At 37.9% G+C, this 14,624-nt stretch overlaps 1 protein-coding gene across 2 annotated transcripts in view; it reads left to right on the top strand.

The window, feature by feature from the left end:
* Cntnap3 (contactin associated protein-like 3) overlaps positions 1–14,624 on the top strand; it is a 166,439-nt gene that overhangs the window by 98,958 nt on the left and 52,857 nt on the right. For both annotated transcript variants that reach the window (NM_001081129.1, XM_011244524.2), the window contains exons 4-7: positions 5,858–6,005; positions 10,705–10,908; positions 11,659–11,843; positions 12,627–12,773. In NM_001081129.1, the coding sequence (NP_001074598.1) occupies positions 5,858–6,005; positions 10,705–10,908; positions 11,659–11,843; positions 12,627–12,773 (684 nt within the window). The remainder of the gene's footprint in view (positions 1–5,857; positions 6,006–10,704; positions 10,909–11,658; positions 11,844–12,626; positions 12,774–14,624) is intronic.

Below are 14,624 nucleotides of genomic sequence, written 5' to 3'. Positions count from 1 at the left end.
AACAGATGGGGAAAGAATGGAAGCAGGAGCAGAAAACTACCTGGTAATATGTCATCTGCAGTCAAGAAGTAGGAAGAACTGTAAGTAGGACAAAAAAAAACCCAAACCTCAAAATCCTTCTCTAGTGACTACTTCCTCCAGCAAGACTCCACCCCTAAAGCTCCTACAACCTTCTCTAACAGCACAACAAACTGGAGTCCAAGTTCAAGTGCATAAGCTTACTGAGTACGTTTGATATTCAAACCACATCACCGGACATTACCAGCCTCTGCCTGGATCACAGCAGCCACTTAGCCCGAGCACATTCCTTGAGGCAGGTGGTAGGGCAGAATGATAAATATACCTATTAATATTTATTCTAACTTTTATAGTTAGATTTTACCAGGTGAGTTTTATGAATTGGAAAAAAACAGTTTGCAGTGGAGAGCAACAGAAAAAGCCACCAAGTCTGAAGACACAGTGCTGAGGTACAACTTTTTTTACTCAGGGAATCCTAGTATGCAGATGCATGCGAGTTGTGCTGCTTTTGTGGAGATTAGAAGACAATCCTCAAGAACTGGTTCTGCCAGTGACAGAAATCAAACATGACATAAAATTACAATTAGACTAGCCACAAACCCTCACATCAAGGCTGGAGGAGGCAAAACAGTAGGAGGAAAAGGGTTCCAAGAGCTAGCAAGACCCAATTAAGAAATGGGCCACAGAGCTAAACAGAGAATTCTCAACAGAGGAATCTCGAATGGCCAAGAAGCACTTAAAGAAATGTTGAACATCCTTAATCATCAGGGAAATGACTCTGAGATACCACCTTACACCAGTCAGAATGGCTAAGATCAAAAACTCAAGTGGCAGCATATGTTGGAAAGGATGTGGAGAAAAAGGAACACTCCTCCATTGCTGATAGGATTGCAAACTGGTATAACCACTCTGGAAATCAATCTGGCAGTTCCTTAGAAAATTGGAAACCTGAAGACCCAGCTATAGCAAGCTCTTGGACATATGCCCAAAAAATGCTCCACCATACCACAAAGATGCATGCTCCACTATGCTTATAGCAGCCTGATTGATTGATTGATTGATTGATTGATTTTTTTTGAGACAGGGTTTCTCTGGATATCCCTGGCTGTCCTGGAACTCACTTTGTAGACCAGGCTGGCCAGCCCTATTTATAATGACCAGACACTGGAAGCAACCCAGATGTCCCTCAACCAAAGAATGGATATAGAAAACGTGGTTCATTTACACAATAAAATAATATTCAGCTATTAAAAATAAAGACATCATGAATTTTGCAGGCAAATGGATGGAACTAGAAAATATCATCCTGAGTGAGGTAGCCCAGACCCAAAAGGACACGCATAGTATGTACTCACTGATAAGTTAATATTAGACAAAAAGTACAGAATACTCGAGATACAATCCACAGACTGTAAGAAGTTTAACAAGGAGGGAGGCCCAAGTGAAGATGCTTCAATCCCAACTTAGAAGGAGGAACAAAATAATCACAGGAGGCAGAGTGAGGGAGGAATCTGGGTAGGAGAGGGGAGGAAAAGGGGAAAGGGGTGCGTGATCAAATATGGGAGTAGGGGAGACAGGATTGAAGCCCAGAGGGCCAGGAGAATGAATGAAATGGAATGAATGAATGGAATGGAATGAATGAATGGAAGTATGCAGCTGCTGAGGGTGAGGATTGAGGAAAGCTCTAGAAAGTCTGAGACTTGGGATGTGAAGTTATCCCAAGACTCAATGGGGGTGACCTTAATTGAAATGCCCAAAAGTGAGGAGATGGAACCTGAAGAGACTACCTCCAGGAGATAGACAGGGGCTCCAGTGGAGGGATGGTGTCACCAACCCACCTCCAAAATTTTGACCCAGAATTGTTCCTGTCTAAAATAAATGTAGGGACAAATATGAAGCAGAAACTGAAGGGACAGCTATCCAGTAACCAGCCCAACTTGGAATTTATACCATGGGCAGGCACCAAACCCTGACACTATTACTGATCCTATGTTGTGCTTGCAGACAGGAGCCTAGCATGGCTGTCTTCTGAGAAGTTTTACCAGCAGCTGACTGAGACAGATGCAGATACTTACAGACAAGCATTAGACTGAGGTCAGGGAACCCTATGGGAGAATTAAGGGAAAGATCAAAGGAGCTGAAGGGGATGGCAACACCATAGGAAAATCAACAGTGTCACCTAACACAGACCCCTGAGAGCTTCCAGAGACTAAGCCACCAATCAAAGAGCAAACACAGGCTGGTCCAGACCCCAAACACACATGTAACAGAGGACTGCCTTGTCTGGCCTCACTGGGAGAGAATATGCCTAATCCTGTAGAGGCTTGAAGCCCCAGGGTAGAGGGATGCCAGCAGTGGGGGAAGAGCACCCTCTCAGAGGCAAAAGAGAGGGAGGATGGGGTGACCAACTCTGGGAGGGGGGATGGTGAGGAGAGCAACATTTGGCATGTAAATAAATAAAATAATTAATTAAAAAATTAAAAACATCTATTAATACCCTAATCCTACAAGAACACCAAGCTTCACACTCAAAATGTATGTATAGAGGACCTAGCTCAGAACCATACAGTGTCCATGATTGTTGTTTCAGTCTCTGTGAGCTCCTATGAACCCTGCTTATTGATTCTGTAGATTGTGTTCTCCTGGTGTCTTCAACCTCTCTGGCTCCTAGAGTCCTTCCTCCCCATCTTCTGTGGGGTCATCGGTTCTGCCTAGTGCCTTCAACTGTTTGGCTGTCTTTAAGGCCTTTCTTTCTATTTTAAGAACCTCTATCATCCTCATAAAGTTGGTTTTAATACTGTTGTGCTTCAGCTGTGTTGGAATATTCAGGGCTTGCTGTCATAAGAGAAATAGCCTTTTGTGGTAACATATTGCCTTAGCTGTTGTTGATTGTGTTCTTACATTAGCATCTAAGTTTGGGGTGGTTATAGGTCTAGGTGCTGATTTCTGAGTTTGTCATTGTTGAATGGGTGTTTTTTTTCTTTGTTTTCTGTTTCCTCTCTGGTCTTCTGGATGGAATGGTCTGTGGTTGGGTGGAAGATCTCCATGTAATTTGGGGGCTTGATTTCTGATACCCAGGGTGTCAATCAGAATGTCTCTGCTGAAGTTCTGGTGGCTGCTGAGACCTCTGGTGGAGCAAAGAGCTTCTAACAGAGTTTTGGCCTGGAATATGGTGATGAAGGGGTGGTTGAGGGTGGGGCTAGACAGGCACATAGGAAGTGATGGTAGTCCACCGGGAGGTGGCTTACCTTGGGTTCTGGCAGCTAAGTGGACTCTGGTAGAACTGGCTTCCTCCAGAGTTCTGGCTGGGCTGTGGGGATAAAGAGTAGATAACATTTTTAACTGTTGGTTGAAGTGGTCCATTACATGTATTTATGATAACTTATTTTAACTTTATGCACCAGACAGAAAGCCATTGTAGTACAAGAGAGTATTAGAAGCTAACTTTTTAACTCTCTAATTTCATTTTCATAAAAGTCCCTTTCTGATATAGCCTTATGGTTGTATGTTTAACTTTCACTATTCTGATTTAAGTCTTCACTCATTGGGAAGCTACTCCATAATAAACCTCTTATCTCCACCCACACTTGGACTTTTTTTTCTTCATGTGTAATTCATACATTCCTAAAAAGCTCAGGTAAACGGAATTTTGAAAAGAAACACAACAGAAAATTTCCATAAGGAAGAAGCTTAATGTTTAGTGCTGATTCTTTTTTGTCTTTACTTTCCTGCAAATGCTCTCGAGCAGAAATTTTACCTTATTTATTTCAGTCATCATTATGAATTGAAATAAATTTAAGAGTTATGGAGTAATGATCTCTTTTTTCCTCCCATGTTATTAAAATGTTCAATATTAACATGTATTAATTGTACATATTAATCGGTTCAGTATGATGCTTTCACGTATATATGATAATATGCCATATCCAGATCCAAACTAACCCGATTCAAACTCCATATCGTCACGCACATGCGCGCACACACACACCACTACCTCAATATGAGGCGAAATTATTTATAAACAAGCTCCTGTCTCCTCACTCTGGTCTTTCACAGTGCTCAGACAGCATGAATTGGCAAAAAGCACTCCTGGCTGACCTGGGTAGAGATAATTATGGTGTATTTCTTACAGAAACTCATTGGATACTAGCCCATCCAAAGCTTCAGAAACCATGTTAGCAATGTAGAAATCTTACACTTGACTTGTATTTGTGCAAGTGGACTCAGGATGATAACATGGAGTCAATGCTGTGATTATAAAAAAAAAAGGGCCCTGATGTAATCTAATCATATCTGACCTATCTGATATTTATCTACATTTTTTCTCTCTTAGTATCACCTCACCTTTAACTTAAGGAAGTAGGGCTAGAATAATGTTTTAGGTCCCTTCTAGCTCTCTATTGCCACTCTCTAAGATTTATGGTAAAAATCCTTAGGCATTGATTACTGTGGTGCTTCATTTCATAATGATGTAGTTTTATGAGAACAGCTTTACTGCTTGGAGATAGTTGTGGAGGAATGTATGAAATGAAAACTTCAGAAGAGCAAGCCCGATAGTGGTCATAAAACACCATCATTAAAATGCTTATAAATGTTTTGATGGTGCTGATATTTAGAGTATCTTAAACCAAAAGAATATTAGGCAATAGTTGCCACGGACCGGGCCCAGTTGGCCCCCCTCAATCCGTGGGAATCAGGGTCTCGGACAGATGAGCATAGAGTTGGCGAGAATGGGGTGACAAACAGACTGGACACAAGGGAGTGTGGATCTGAATGTAATGTCAAATTGAGCATCAAATTTTTTATACAGAAGAAAATAGGGAAGTTAGGTGACACATCAGCAAGGTACAATAATGTTACCGGATGCTTAATGACTCTTAAACAAAACAGAGGAAAACAAATGTAAAGACTGGCAGGAACTGGGCAATAAAACAACTGAGACAAAGTCAGCTCTATCTAAGGTCAGCTATAGTCTTAGAAGCCAGGTGTGAGATATTTACACTCCCAGGGCAAGGGCTTTCACACCCAAGTCATGGTTCTAATTAGGGAGTTCTGCTCTAGCTAACCATCTCATGAATAATGCATTACTCTAAAACCACAGCCCGATCGATCTACTTCCTAAACCATTGTAAATTCCTGTATATGGGAGCGACTTGGCTTTTATTCTAACTGATAGTGTGGGGGGACTTTCTACTAATAAGTAGTCTTCCATACATAACTATAATAAGAATTCTAAACTTACTTTGCTAAGCTTGCCCAGAGATTTCTAACTCTATGTAGTAGATAATAATGCCTGATTTCTTTCACTATCTCTCTTAAAATACTAAAGGCAATTCTAAATGTTACTGAATAGGCAACATTCTTACTGAATTCCAAGCCATGGTTGGCTCAAGGACTACCTAGGGCATTGGTAAAGGCCAGGAAGAAAAGTTCAATTTTGCTTAGGTATTTGGCAGGTCATTGCTTGGAGGTACCTATAACAAAACAATACTGAAAGGAAGCACACAGATCCATTTGCAAGGACAAAATTGGTGCATACGTGCTATGGGATGCCACAGTACCAGGAGACTAAGTTTCCGTGAAACTGTTCACCTCGGGACTGTGTCCAGGTTCCTAAATCTGTCAAGCAAGTCATTACTGGAGTGGATGTAGCAAATAGTAGATAATTGAGAAAGCAAAACAAAATTGCTATATCTATGTTAAACATTAGCAAAACTATTTGAAAGAAGACAGCCTTTTGGATATAGGCAGAGTGAACACATGCCACCATTGATATAAGCTATGATAATACAAAAATGATCTTGAAGATACGTTGACCCTTCCTCTTTGTTTTTTACAGGGATTTCCAGGAAACACAAATGCAGACAGTGTGGTACAATATAGTCTCCAGCCTTCCTTCCACACCAGGTTCCTGCGCTTCCTCCCCTTAACCTGGAACCCTAAAGGCAGGATTGGGATGCGGATAGAAGTATATGGGTGTTCATACAGTAAGTGATATTTATTTTCCATGTAAAATAAACATCTGCATGAGATGCTGCAAAAGCCAGCGTCAGTTAAAAATTACTTGCTCTAGACATTTTTAGTAATTGTATAATTAAAACCGAGTGTTATGAGACTTCTACTAACTCCTTATGACAATATAGGCTTTAATTATTTTTTTCATAGTTAAATTTAGAGATTGCTTAGTGAGAAAAATGTTTGATAGGAAATAAGGGTGTAATTTTGGAGCCCTAGTATCACATAAAAGGGCAGGTGTACAGTGAATGTCTACGAACCCAGTGCTGGAGACAGAGAACAGAGACAGGTAAATCTCTGGAGCACACTGATCAGCCAGTCTAGCCAACAAATGAATTACCAGGTCAGTGAAGAGAGTCTATCTCAGTAAATAAGGTGACAGACGATAAAGGAAGACACCTGGTGTTGATCAGTATGCATAAAGCCACCCACAGGAACATCCTCCCCACACACTGAATTTAGAGGTAGACTCAACTCAAAATTCATTTGTCTTTAGATTCCCAGAGTTTAATAAAATACTTCTAACATTGTAAACATTCAATGAAGCAATTAAATTCTAACTAATAACAGGTGACACTGACTTTTGGAGACTTTTATGGGTCATGTTTAGTTCTAGTGTTTGGGGACGAACCTCTAGCATGAAGCATCTACACCGCCATGTCACAATACTATCTCTACTTTTCTCTCTCAGTGTCACTGTGAAGGCTTTAGCTCTACAACACACTATTACTTCCTCTGATCTTCATTTACTGGGAAATTACATTTTCTGCACCAGCTTCTTTTCTCATCTATTAACTATAATCAAAATAAAACGAGATAGTGCAGACATGAATACAGTACTAACATAAAAGTCAAGCAGCAGAACTGACATGACTCAATGTTCGTTTGTTATCTGATGATCTTGAATGCAATTATACTATTTCTTAACATTATAGACGTGTTTTAAATTATCATTAAAATGAAACAAAATTTAAACTATGCACATGAATATTAATATAACTGCACAGAGTTAGTTTTCTGCCATTGGATGATGTTAGCACATCCAGAGGGGGGAAAAGGTATTTGTGCATCTTAATAAATCAGAAAATGGTAAGTTTTGGGGGGGGGATCTGAACAGACCCATAGGCATTCCTGTCCACTATCTTCTTGGCCAAAGCTGACCATGCTAAGAGATATTTCCATCTACAGTCATATGAACAAGCTGAGCATACCTAGAAGTATACTTGTATGCCACTGTCTTTATGACACATCTGAGCAAATCCACAGGCTTCCTGTTAGTCATTTTCACAGTGCCAGTTGAGTATATCCAAAAGCTCTTCTTCCCCATTTTAACTTTTAAACAGGAGCTACATAACCTGGAGCTAAGCATGCCTAGGATTGTGACTGCCAACCTTTCTTCTTGAGATTTGACTGTAAACTGAGTATGCTGGGAATGTGTTTAGTATTAATGTACTTTTCTATATGAATATGTACAGAATTCCTCAGTGAAATACCCAGACTTCCTTTGTTCAAGGGTAGCACTGATTTGGAAATAACTCGTCCATTCCTTAGCCGGTGCAAGTAGTCTTTCTCTAGGCTTTACTTCATTTTATAATTAACTGCACTGTAACTTAATGGGCAGAGTGCTTGCCTAACATACCTGAGTCCATGTGTTCTATCTCTAGTACAAGTTACAATGTCATGTGCATGTAACCCTAGCACTGGGGAAGTAGAGGCAGGCAGATCAGAAATCCAGTGCCATTCTTGGTTACATAGTGAATTTGAGGTCACTCTAATCTACATAGGACCCTGTCTCAAAAATAAATGAGTAAGAGTAAATATGAAGTAGACTAAATGGGTTTAAAAAGTGAAGTATGACCATGTAGAACTAGAGAAGAAGCAGTGAATCGATTGGATGGGAGAATCGGGCTTTTTAGGATGTGCCAGGGTGCACTTCCTTCTCACGTACAAGTGCTTGCTCCCATTCTCTGCTGATTTCTGCTTTCGTCATGTAGAGTGTTAATTTCTGAGGCATATTAATAACCTACCATCCATGAAGTATTTTATGTCTCTATTTTGTTATTAAAACCCATCCTATACAATCCCTAACTTCCTATTATTAACTTCCTAATTCTGCCTGTTTCTATGGTTAGTGTTTCTATGAAGTATCAAATGTAATGGTGGGGTTTTACCATCCACTTCCTTTTCCTCCTCCCATTGGTCATTTTCTTTCACCAAGGTGTTGTCTTGAATCTCTGACTGCACCCACTGTTGTAGTAGCTATGTTGTCTGATATTTACAATTTCTCTTTGATGCTATGAAATTAGTTTGTCTCCCAATTACTGTGAAACAACTTCAGGTGTACTGACTTCAAAGCAGAGCATGCTCTTTGATGGGGCTTTTCCTTCATAAGAAACTATTTCTCCCATTCCTTGGGCTCAAGGTCGATATCAGAGCTGTGTGCCTGAACCTAAGAAGGGCCAGTGGACTCTTTGAAGCTATCATAGGATGTATAGGTACTGTTAGCTTCTGCAAACACAAGCTGTAGAATATAAGTAACTACTAGCAATTTTTTAAATGCAAATAGATCATAAATTACCACTAATGTGTATTATTTTACCAGTAAACCTCCATCTGAAAGTACCTTCTGCAGAAAAAATGTCTCTAAATTATCCAATATTTTCTTATAATCATTGTTCAAGTACATTAATTTTATTTATTTTAACAGTACAAATCTTATGGTCTATGTTAACAGGAATGAGTTTTTGAGTTTTAATTAAATACCCTGTTTTTGTTTAAGAACTTTGCTTATCATATTGCCTAGTTGCAATGTCTTTTTGCAGTTTTATCTAATTTTTTACATTCCATTAATATTAGTATGCTCACCAACATTTTCATTCACCTTACCTGTTCTTATGGATTCTTGGCTTAGCAGAAGCATTTTCTGGGCATCCATTTTCAAATTGGGATTGAGATTGGGGTTGGGATAGTAACCAGAATTGTGGCTTTCAACCTGCACAACAAAACAGTTTTCTCTAGTTTCCTTGGGTGAAATGATCACATCTGAGAGAAGATGTGAAAGTTAATTGCTGCTAAGCAAACTCTTTCTCTATCCCAAACATGATTTTTGTTTGCTCAGCTACATGTAATCATGTGTTTACCTTACAGAATAGAGTTGAGTATTATTTACTGTTAAGCTTGAGATTTTTATTTCTTAATTCATTTCAGTAGCATATACATAATGAGCTAAGAATATGTGGTTAAATTTTGAGATATAAGCATTTTTAATAACAATCAGAAATCCAGTCATTACTAAAAGAACAGGTTGCAAGGTCACTGCTCAAAGATTCTTTCCCTAAAAAAGCCTTTTGGTTTTGTTTTGTCTATTATATTTTGTCTGAAGAAAAGTATTCAAAGACATTATTATCATTGTATCAATACAATATCCTTAGAAGATATTACATTGTTGTAAAGGAACGGTAGTCATGATGAGAATGAGACAAATTATACAAAGCAAAAAGTTTAGATGACAAGGCATATTCAGGAAGGAAACTTTTTACTAGTAAAGTTAAAAAGGCAAAATAAAACATCTAACACTTTCTGAAGATAAAGGAAAATAGTGATAATGATGTTACTAAGATATGAAAACCTTTGCTCAGTTGTTTCAGAGTTTCCTTTGGCTTATTACTGACTCATAACCACAAGTTATGCCATTTGAATTTTACAAGAGCTTTGCATTTTAATCATGCATGTAAAATTAACTCTATAACATGGAGTAATTGTTTAGTTTACATGTACAGTGAAATGTATTCATTATGTGCTTGATATGCTAATTTCACAAAAGTGCAGTAATCCAACAGGAAAAAATTTGATTTCTAATTTTTCTCATAATAAGTAATAAAATAAATTGATTACATGATTGATTGCATTTACTTGGCATATTTTAGATGAAATGGATGGCTATATATTACTGTTTTTAAGTGATACATTGATGAAATCAGTAAGATAAATAATATATCACCTTGGCTTGAATATAGCTCTCAGTAGCTTTATATTTTATTGTGTTTTGTACAGCTTTATTTATTTATTATATGAACAAATACATTTTTCAAAAACAATTACATCTTTTTCTCATTTTTAAAATTTGAAAACAATAGTAGATTATTCTGGGTAAAATCAATTATTTCCGAGTTCAATGTCCAATCTTCAGCTATTTCTCACAGATGTTATTTCTAAAACACACTTGTTTGTTGAGGAACTGGAATGTTTGACCTACATAGCTAAGTTGTAAGACAATGTCCAAAAGGAATGTCAGAATTACAGTTCTGATAGGCTGTAGCAAGAAGACCCAAAATGGTTCTCTTGAAGTTGTGATCTCAGTAAAGCACTGAATGGTCACTACATCAGGGACTTGTCAAACTTTATTGGTAATAGCTCTCTAGAGAGATAGGAATAGCATCTCTCTCTCTCTCTCTCTCTCTCTCTCTCTCTTCCCTCCTCCTCCTCCTCCTCCTCCTCCTCCTCTCCCTCTCCCCCTTCCCCTCCTCTCCTCCTCCTCTCCCCATCCCCTTCCTGGCCCCCTCCCCTCCCCTCTCCCTCCTCTCCCCCTCTCTCTGTACTATGATATATCATGACACATATTTTAATATTTATCATGTTTATATATTATTTTGTCAATATCCTCTTTCCTAGAATCTGAGGTGGTTTATTTTGATGGACAAAGTTCTCTGCTCTACAAATTTGATAACGGAGCCATAAGACCAGTAAGAGAGGTTATTTCTTTGAAATTTAAAGCCATGCAGAACAGCGGGATTATATTCCATGGAAAAGGACAACATGGGACACATATTGTTTTGGAATTAAACAAAGGAAAGCTTGTCGTTTATCTTAATTCAGGTAAAAAGAACTTGTAATTAAACAATCTGTTTAGATGGAAATACATCTGTGGATACTTGATCTTTTCAGCTAGGTAAAGGAATTATATAATTTATCATTCAAGCAAGAATGCCTTTGAGAATTAAAGGAAATACTGCTATAATTATTCTGGAATGATGAATACAAAGTAAAAACATCACAGAGAAGTGTAAATGCAAGTTTAATAGAACTGCTAAGAACTGCATATAGCATATATGTATCTCCAGTATAAGATGCACATAAACCCTCAGATACTCTTCATGATGAGCAAGGAAAAATGTGAAATGCCATAAATAATAAAATAATAAATAAATCATCAGGTTAGAGAGATGGCTCGGTTGTTAAGAATGTATGTATACTGCTCTTTCAGATGTTCTAAGTTTGGTTTACAGCATCCATATCAGATAGGTCACAAGTGCCTATAATTCCAGGGACCCTACTCCCCCTTCTGGCCTCCATGGGCATTCACACATATACACATATACATAACCCCACATATACACATATACACATATACACATATACATAACCCCACACAGATGCAAACACATGCACATAATTAAAGTTAAACAAATCACAATGCATGTAAAGATTTTATGTTCAAGAGGAAGAGAAAATCAGATGGTCTTTACTTGGAATGAAAGGATGGATATAAATTATAGTGCTGATTTTTTAAAAAAGGAAGTGTGATTCTTAAAGAACTAACCCAGTGTTTTGTTTTTCCTTTCTAAGGCGATGGAAACCTGCCTCCTGTTAATTCTATCATGAACTTCACCTTAGGCAGCCTTCTGGATGACCGGCACTGGCACTCTGTACTCATTGAGCTCCATAATATGCATATGAACTTCACCCTGGACAAATACATGCATCATGTTCATGTGAACAAGGAAACCAGTTACTTGGATCTTAATTTTGAGGTTGTTAGACATTGTGTAATTTAGCTGAAATTATAATATGGAAACATGCATCTTATACAGAAATACCACTTTGTCATAATTCAGAGAGACAAATGCTTACACACATAAACAATCTCTTAGCTTTTAAAAGGGTTTAACTTTTTGTGCCATTTTCTCCAATACGTATCCAAATCACACTGCTAAATAACATGAATCTTTCCAGATCTTCACAAGACAGTGTTGAAAGGGTCATAAGACACCAGGAAAACTGTGATATCTACTAGGCACAGATGGTTTTGCCATGTAACATTTTTAGAAGACCCAGTCCTATAGTATATGAACTTCGATTATGATTTGATTTGAGAGTATTCAATGCAATAACTGTATTTTATGGGCTTCAGGCCAAATCTTAATTTTAAAAATTATTAATTAAAGCTAGTTAAGGTGTTACAATCTGTAATCCAAAGCCTTGGGAAACAGAGACTGGCATATCTCTGCAAGTTCAAAGCCAGCCCAATCTACACAGTGAACTCTTAAGAAACTAAGCATTAAGTTCATCAAGCCACAATTATTTTCTAGGTGGGAAAAAGGTCACTTCCTTTAAGTTTAAATGGAAATGGAATCAGGAATTAGGCTATCAAACACATCTTGATAACAGGATAGTTCATGTAAAACATGCAAACAAGAAAATCTATGGTGAGACAAGTAGTTGCATAAGGGCAACATCTGTTCATCAAAAACGGTTAAAAAGATCATCACAAAATCACTAAACAATGTTATTTATTTCCTGTTTTTCTTTCTAAGATCAGCTTTGGAGAAATCCTGATGCCTGGAGGGCGTTTCCTGACATTCCCACATAAAAATTTTCATGGATGTTTAGAAAATATCTATTATAACGGAGTCAATATTATTAAATTAGCCAAGAAACATGAATCACAAATCCTAATTAAGGTAAGAGATTATAAGAAGGAAGAAGAGCAAAGAAATTATTACACATTTTTGCACTTAGGAATTGTTCCTAGCTGGGGAGATTGCTCAATGGATAAAGTCTGCTATGCAAGCATGAAGATCAGAGTTCAGATTCCTGGCACCTAGGCAAAAGTTGAGTGTGGTGGTTCATGCCTATAACGCTAGCATGGAGACAAGTTGATTCAGGAGCTCACTGCCCAGAAGGCAGTCAAAATGGCTATATCTAAGTTCAGTCACAGATCCTGGATCAAAAAGTAAGGTGGAACTGTGATTGAGAGAGAAATTATAACACTGATCTCTGGCATCCATATGCACTCCAGGTGAGTGCACCCATACATATATGTAAGGGAGAGAGAGAGAGAGAGAGAGAGAGAGAGAGAGAGAGAGAGAGAGAGAGAGAGAGAGAGAGAGAGAGCTAGGAATTCTATTGCCTGTAATGAAACACCATGACCAGAAGGTTTATTTGGCTTGCACTTCAGTATCACTGTTCATCGTCAAAGGAAGTCAGTTAGGAACCTGGAGGCAGAAGCTGATGTAGAGGCCATAGGTGGGTCCTGTATATTGGCTTGCTGTGGCTTACTTAGTCTGATTTCTTATAGAATCCAGAACTACCAGCCCAAGGGTGGCCCCACACACAATGGTCTGGGCTCTTACACAACAATCACTAATTAAGAAAATGCCCTACACAGTTGTCTGCAGCCCAATCTTATGGAGGCATTTTCTCAACTGAGGCTCCCTTCTCTCAGATGAATCTACTTGTTGACATAAAAGGAGACAATACAGAGAGACTGATTCTTTTTAGGGCTTTGTCTAATGCAATGCTTTAGAAAAATCAGTTCCTATTTTTAAACATCTGCCATGTAATATAACAATTTTATTGTGTGGAAAATTAGAAAGTGGGGATGGACATATTTCTCAGTAGTTAATATCACATACTACTATTGCAGAAGACCCAAGCTTTGTCTCCAGCACCCATGTTGGATGGCCTACAGCCAGCTACCTGTAACTTCAACACCAAAGGATTAATGCCTCTTACCTCCACAGACACACCTCTTCTCATATATATATATGTGTGTGTGTGTGTATACATACATATATATGTATGTGTATATATATATATATATACATATATATGTATATATATATATATAACACAAATATATACACATAACAAAATAAAATGAATCTTTAAACAGGGAGAAAGAGAGAAAAATAATTAGGAGAATATTTGCATCATGGAACTCAATTGTTTCATTTTAATATGAATGAAAATATTCTATTTTTGCAATATAGATCAGAATTCGCATGTCTTCTAAGTTTGGGGAATTTTTATTCTCAGGAGCCCAATTATTTTGCAATGAAAATCCTTAATGGTCCATTCCCTAATCTACTGGAAATGATTCCACATACTAAGTTAACAAACTTCTCTATATGATTTAAAATTTAAAAATATCTGAGTTTAAAATTATATGTAAGGTTCTTTCTTAGTGTCAGCAAATATTAAAACTACACTGTAGGGCTGGTGAGATGGCTCAGTGGGTAAGAGCACCCGACTGCTCTTCCGAAGGTCTGGAGTTCAAATCCCAGCAACCACATGGTGGCTCACAACCATCTGTAACAAGATCTGACGCCCTCTTCTGGAGTGTCTGAAGACAGCTACAGTGTACTTACATATAATAAATAAATAAATCTTTAAAAAAAAAAACTACACTGTACTTTTTAAGTGCTTTATTTCCTGTTACATGCTACTATGCATTTCTATATGGGTTATAGGACAAAACTCTGAAAATATCTCTGGCTGCAGGTCAACGGGCCATAAGATAAATATATCAT

The sequence above is a fragment of the Mus musculus genome, chromosome 13, assembly GCF_000001635.26.
Source record: "Mus musculus strain C57BL/6J chromosome 13, GRCm38.p6 C57BL/6J".
Lineage (NCBI taxonomy): Eukaryota > Metazoa > Chordata > Mammalia > Rodentia > Muridae > Mus > Mus musculus.
The sequence above is the reverse complement of the archived record's forward strand: the minus strand, read 5'-3'. Positions and strand labels throughout refer to the sequence as shown.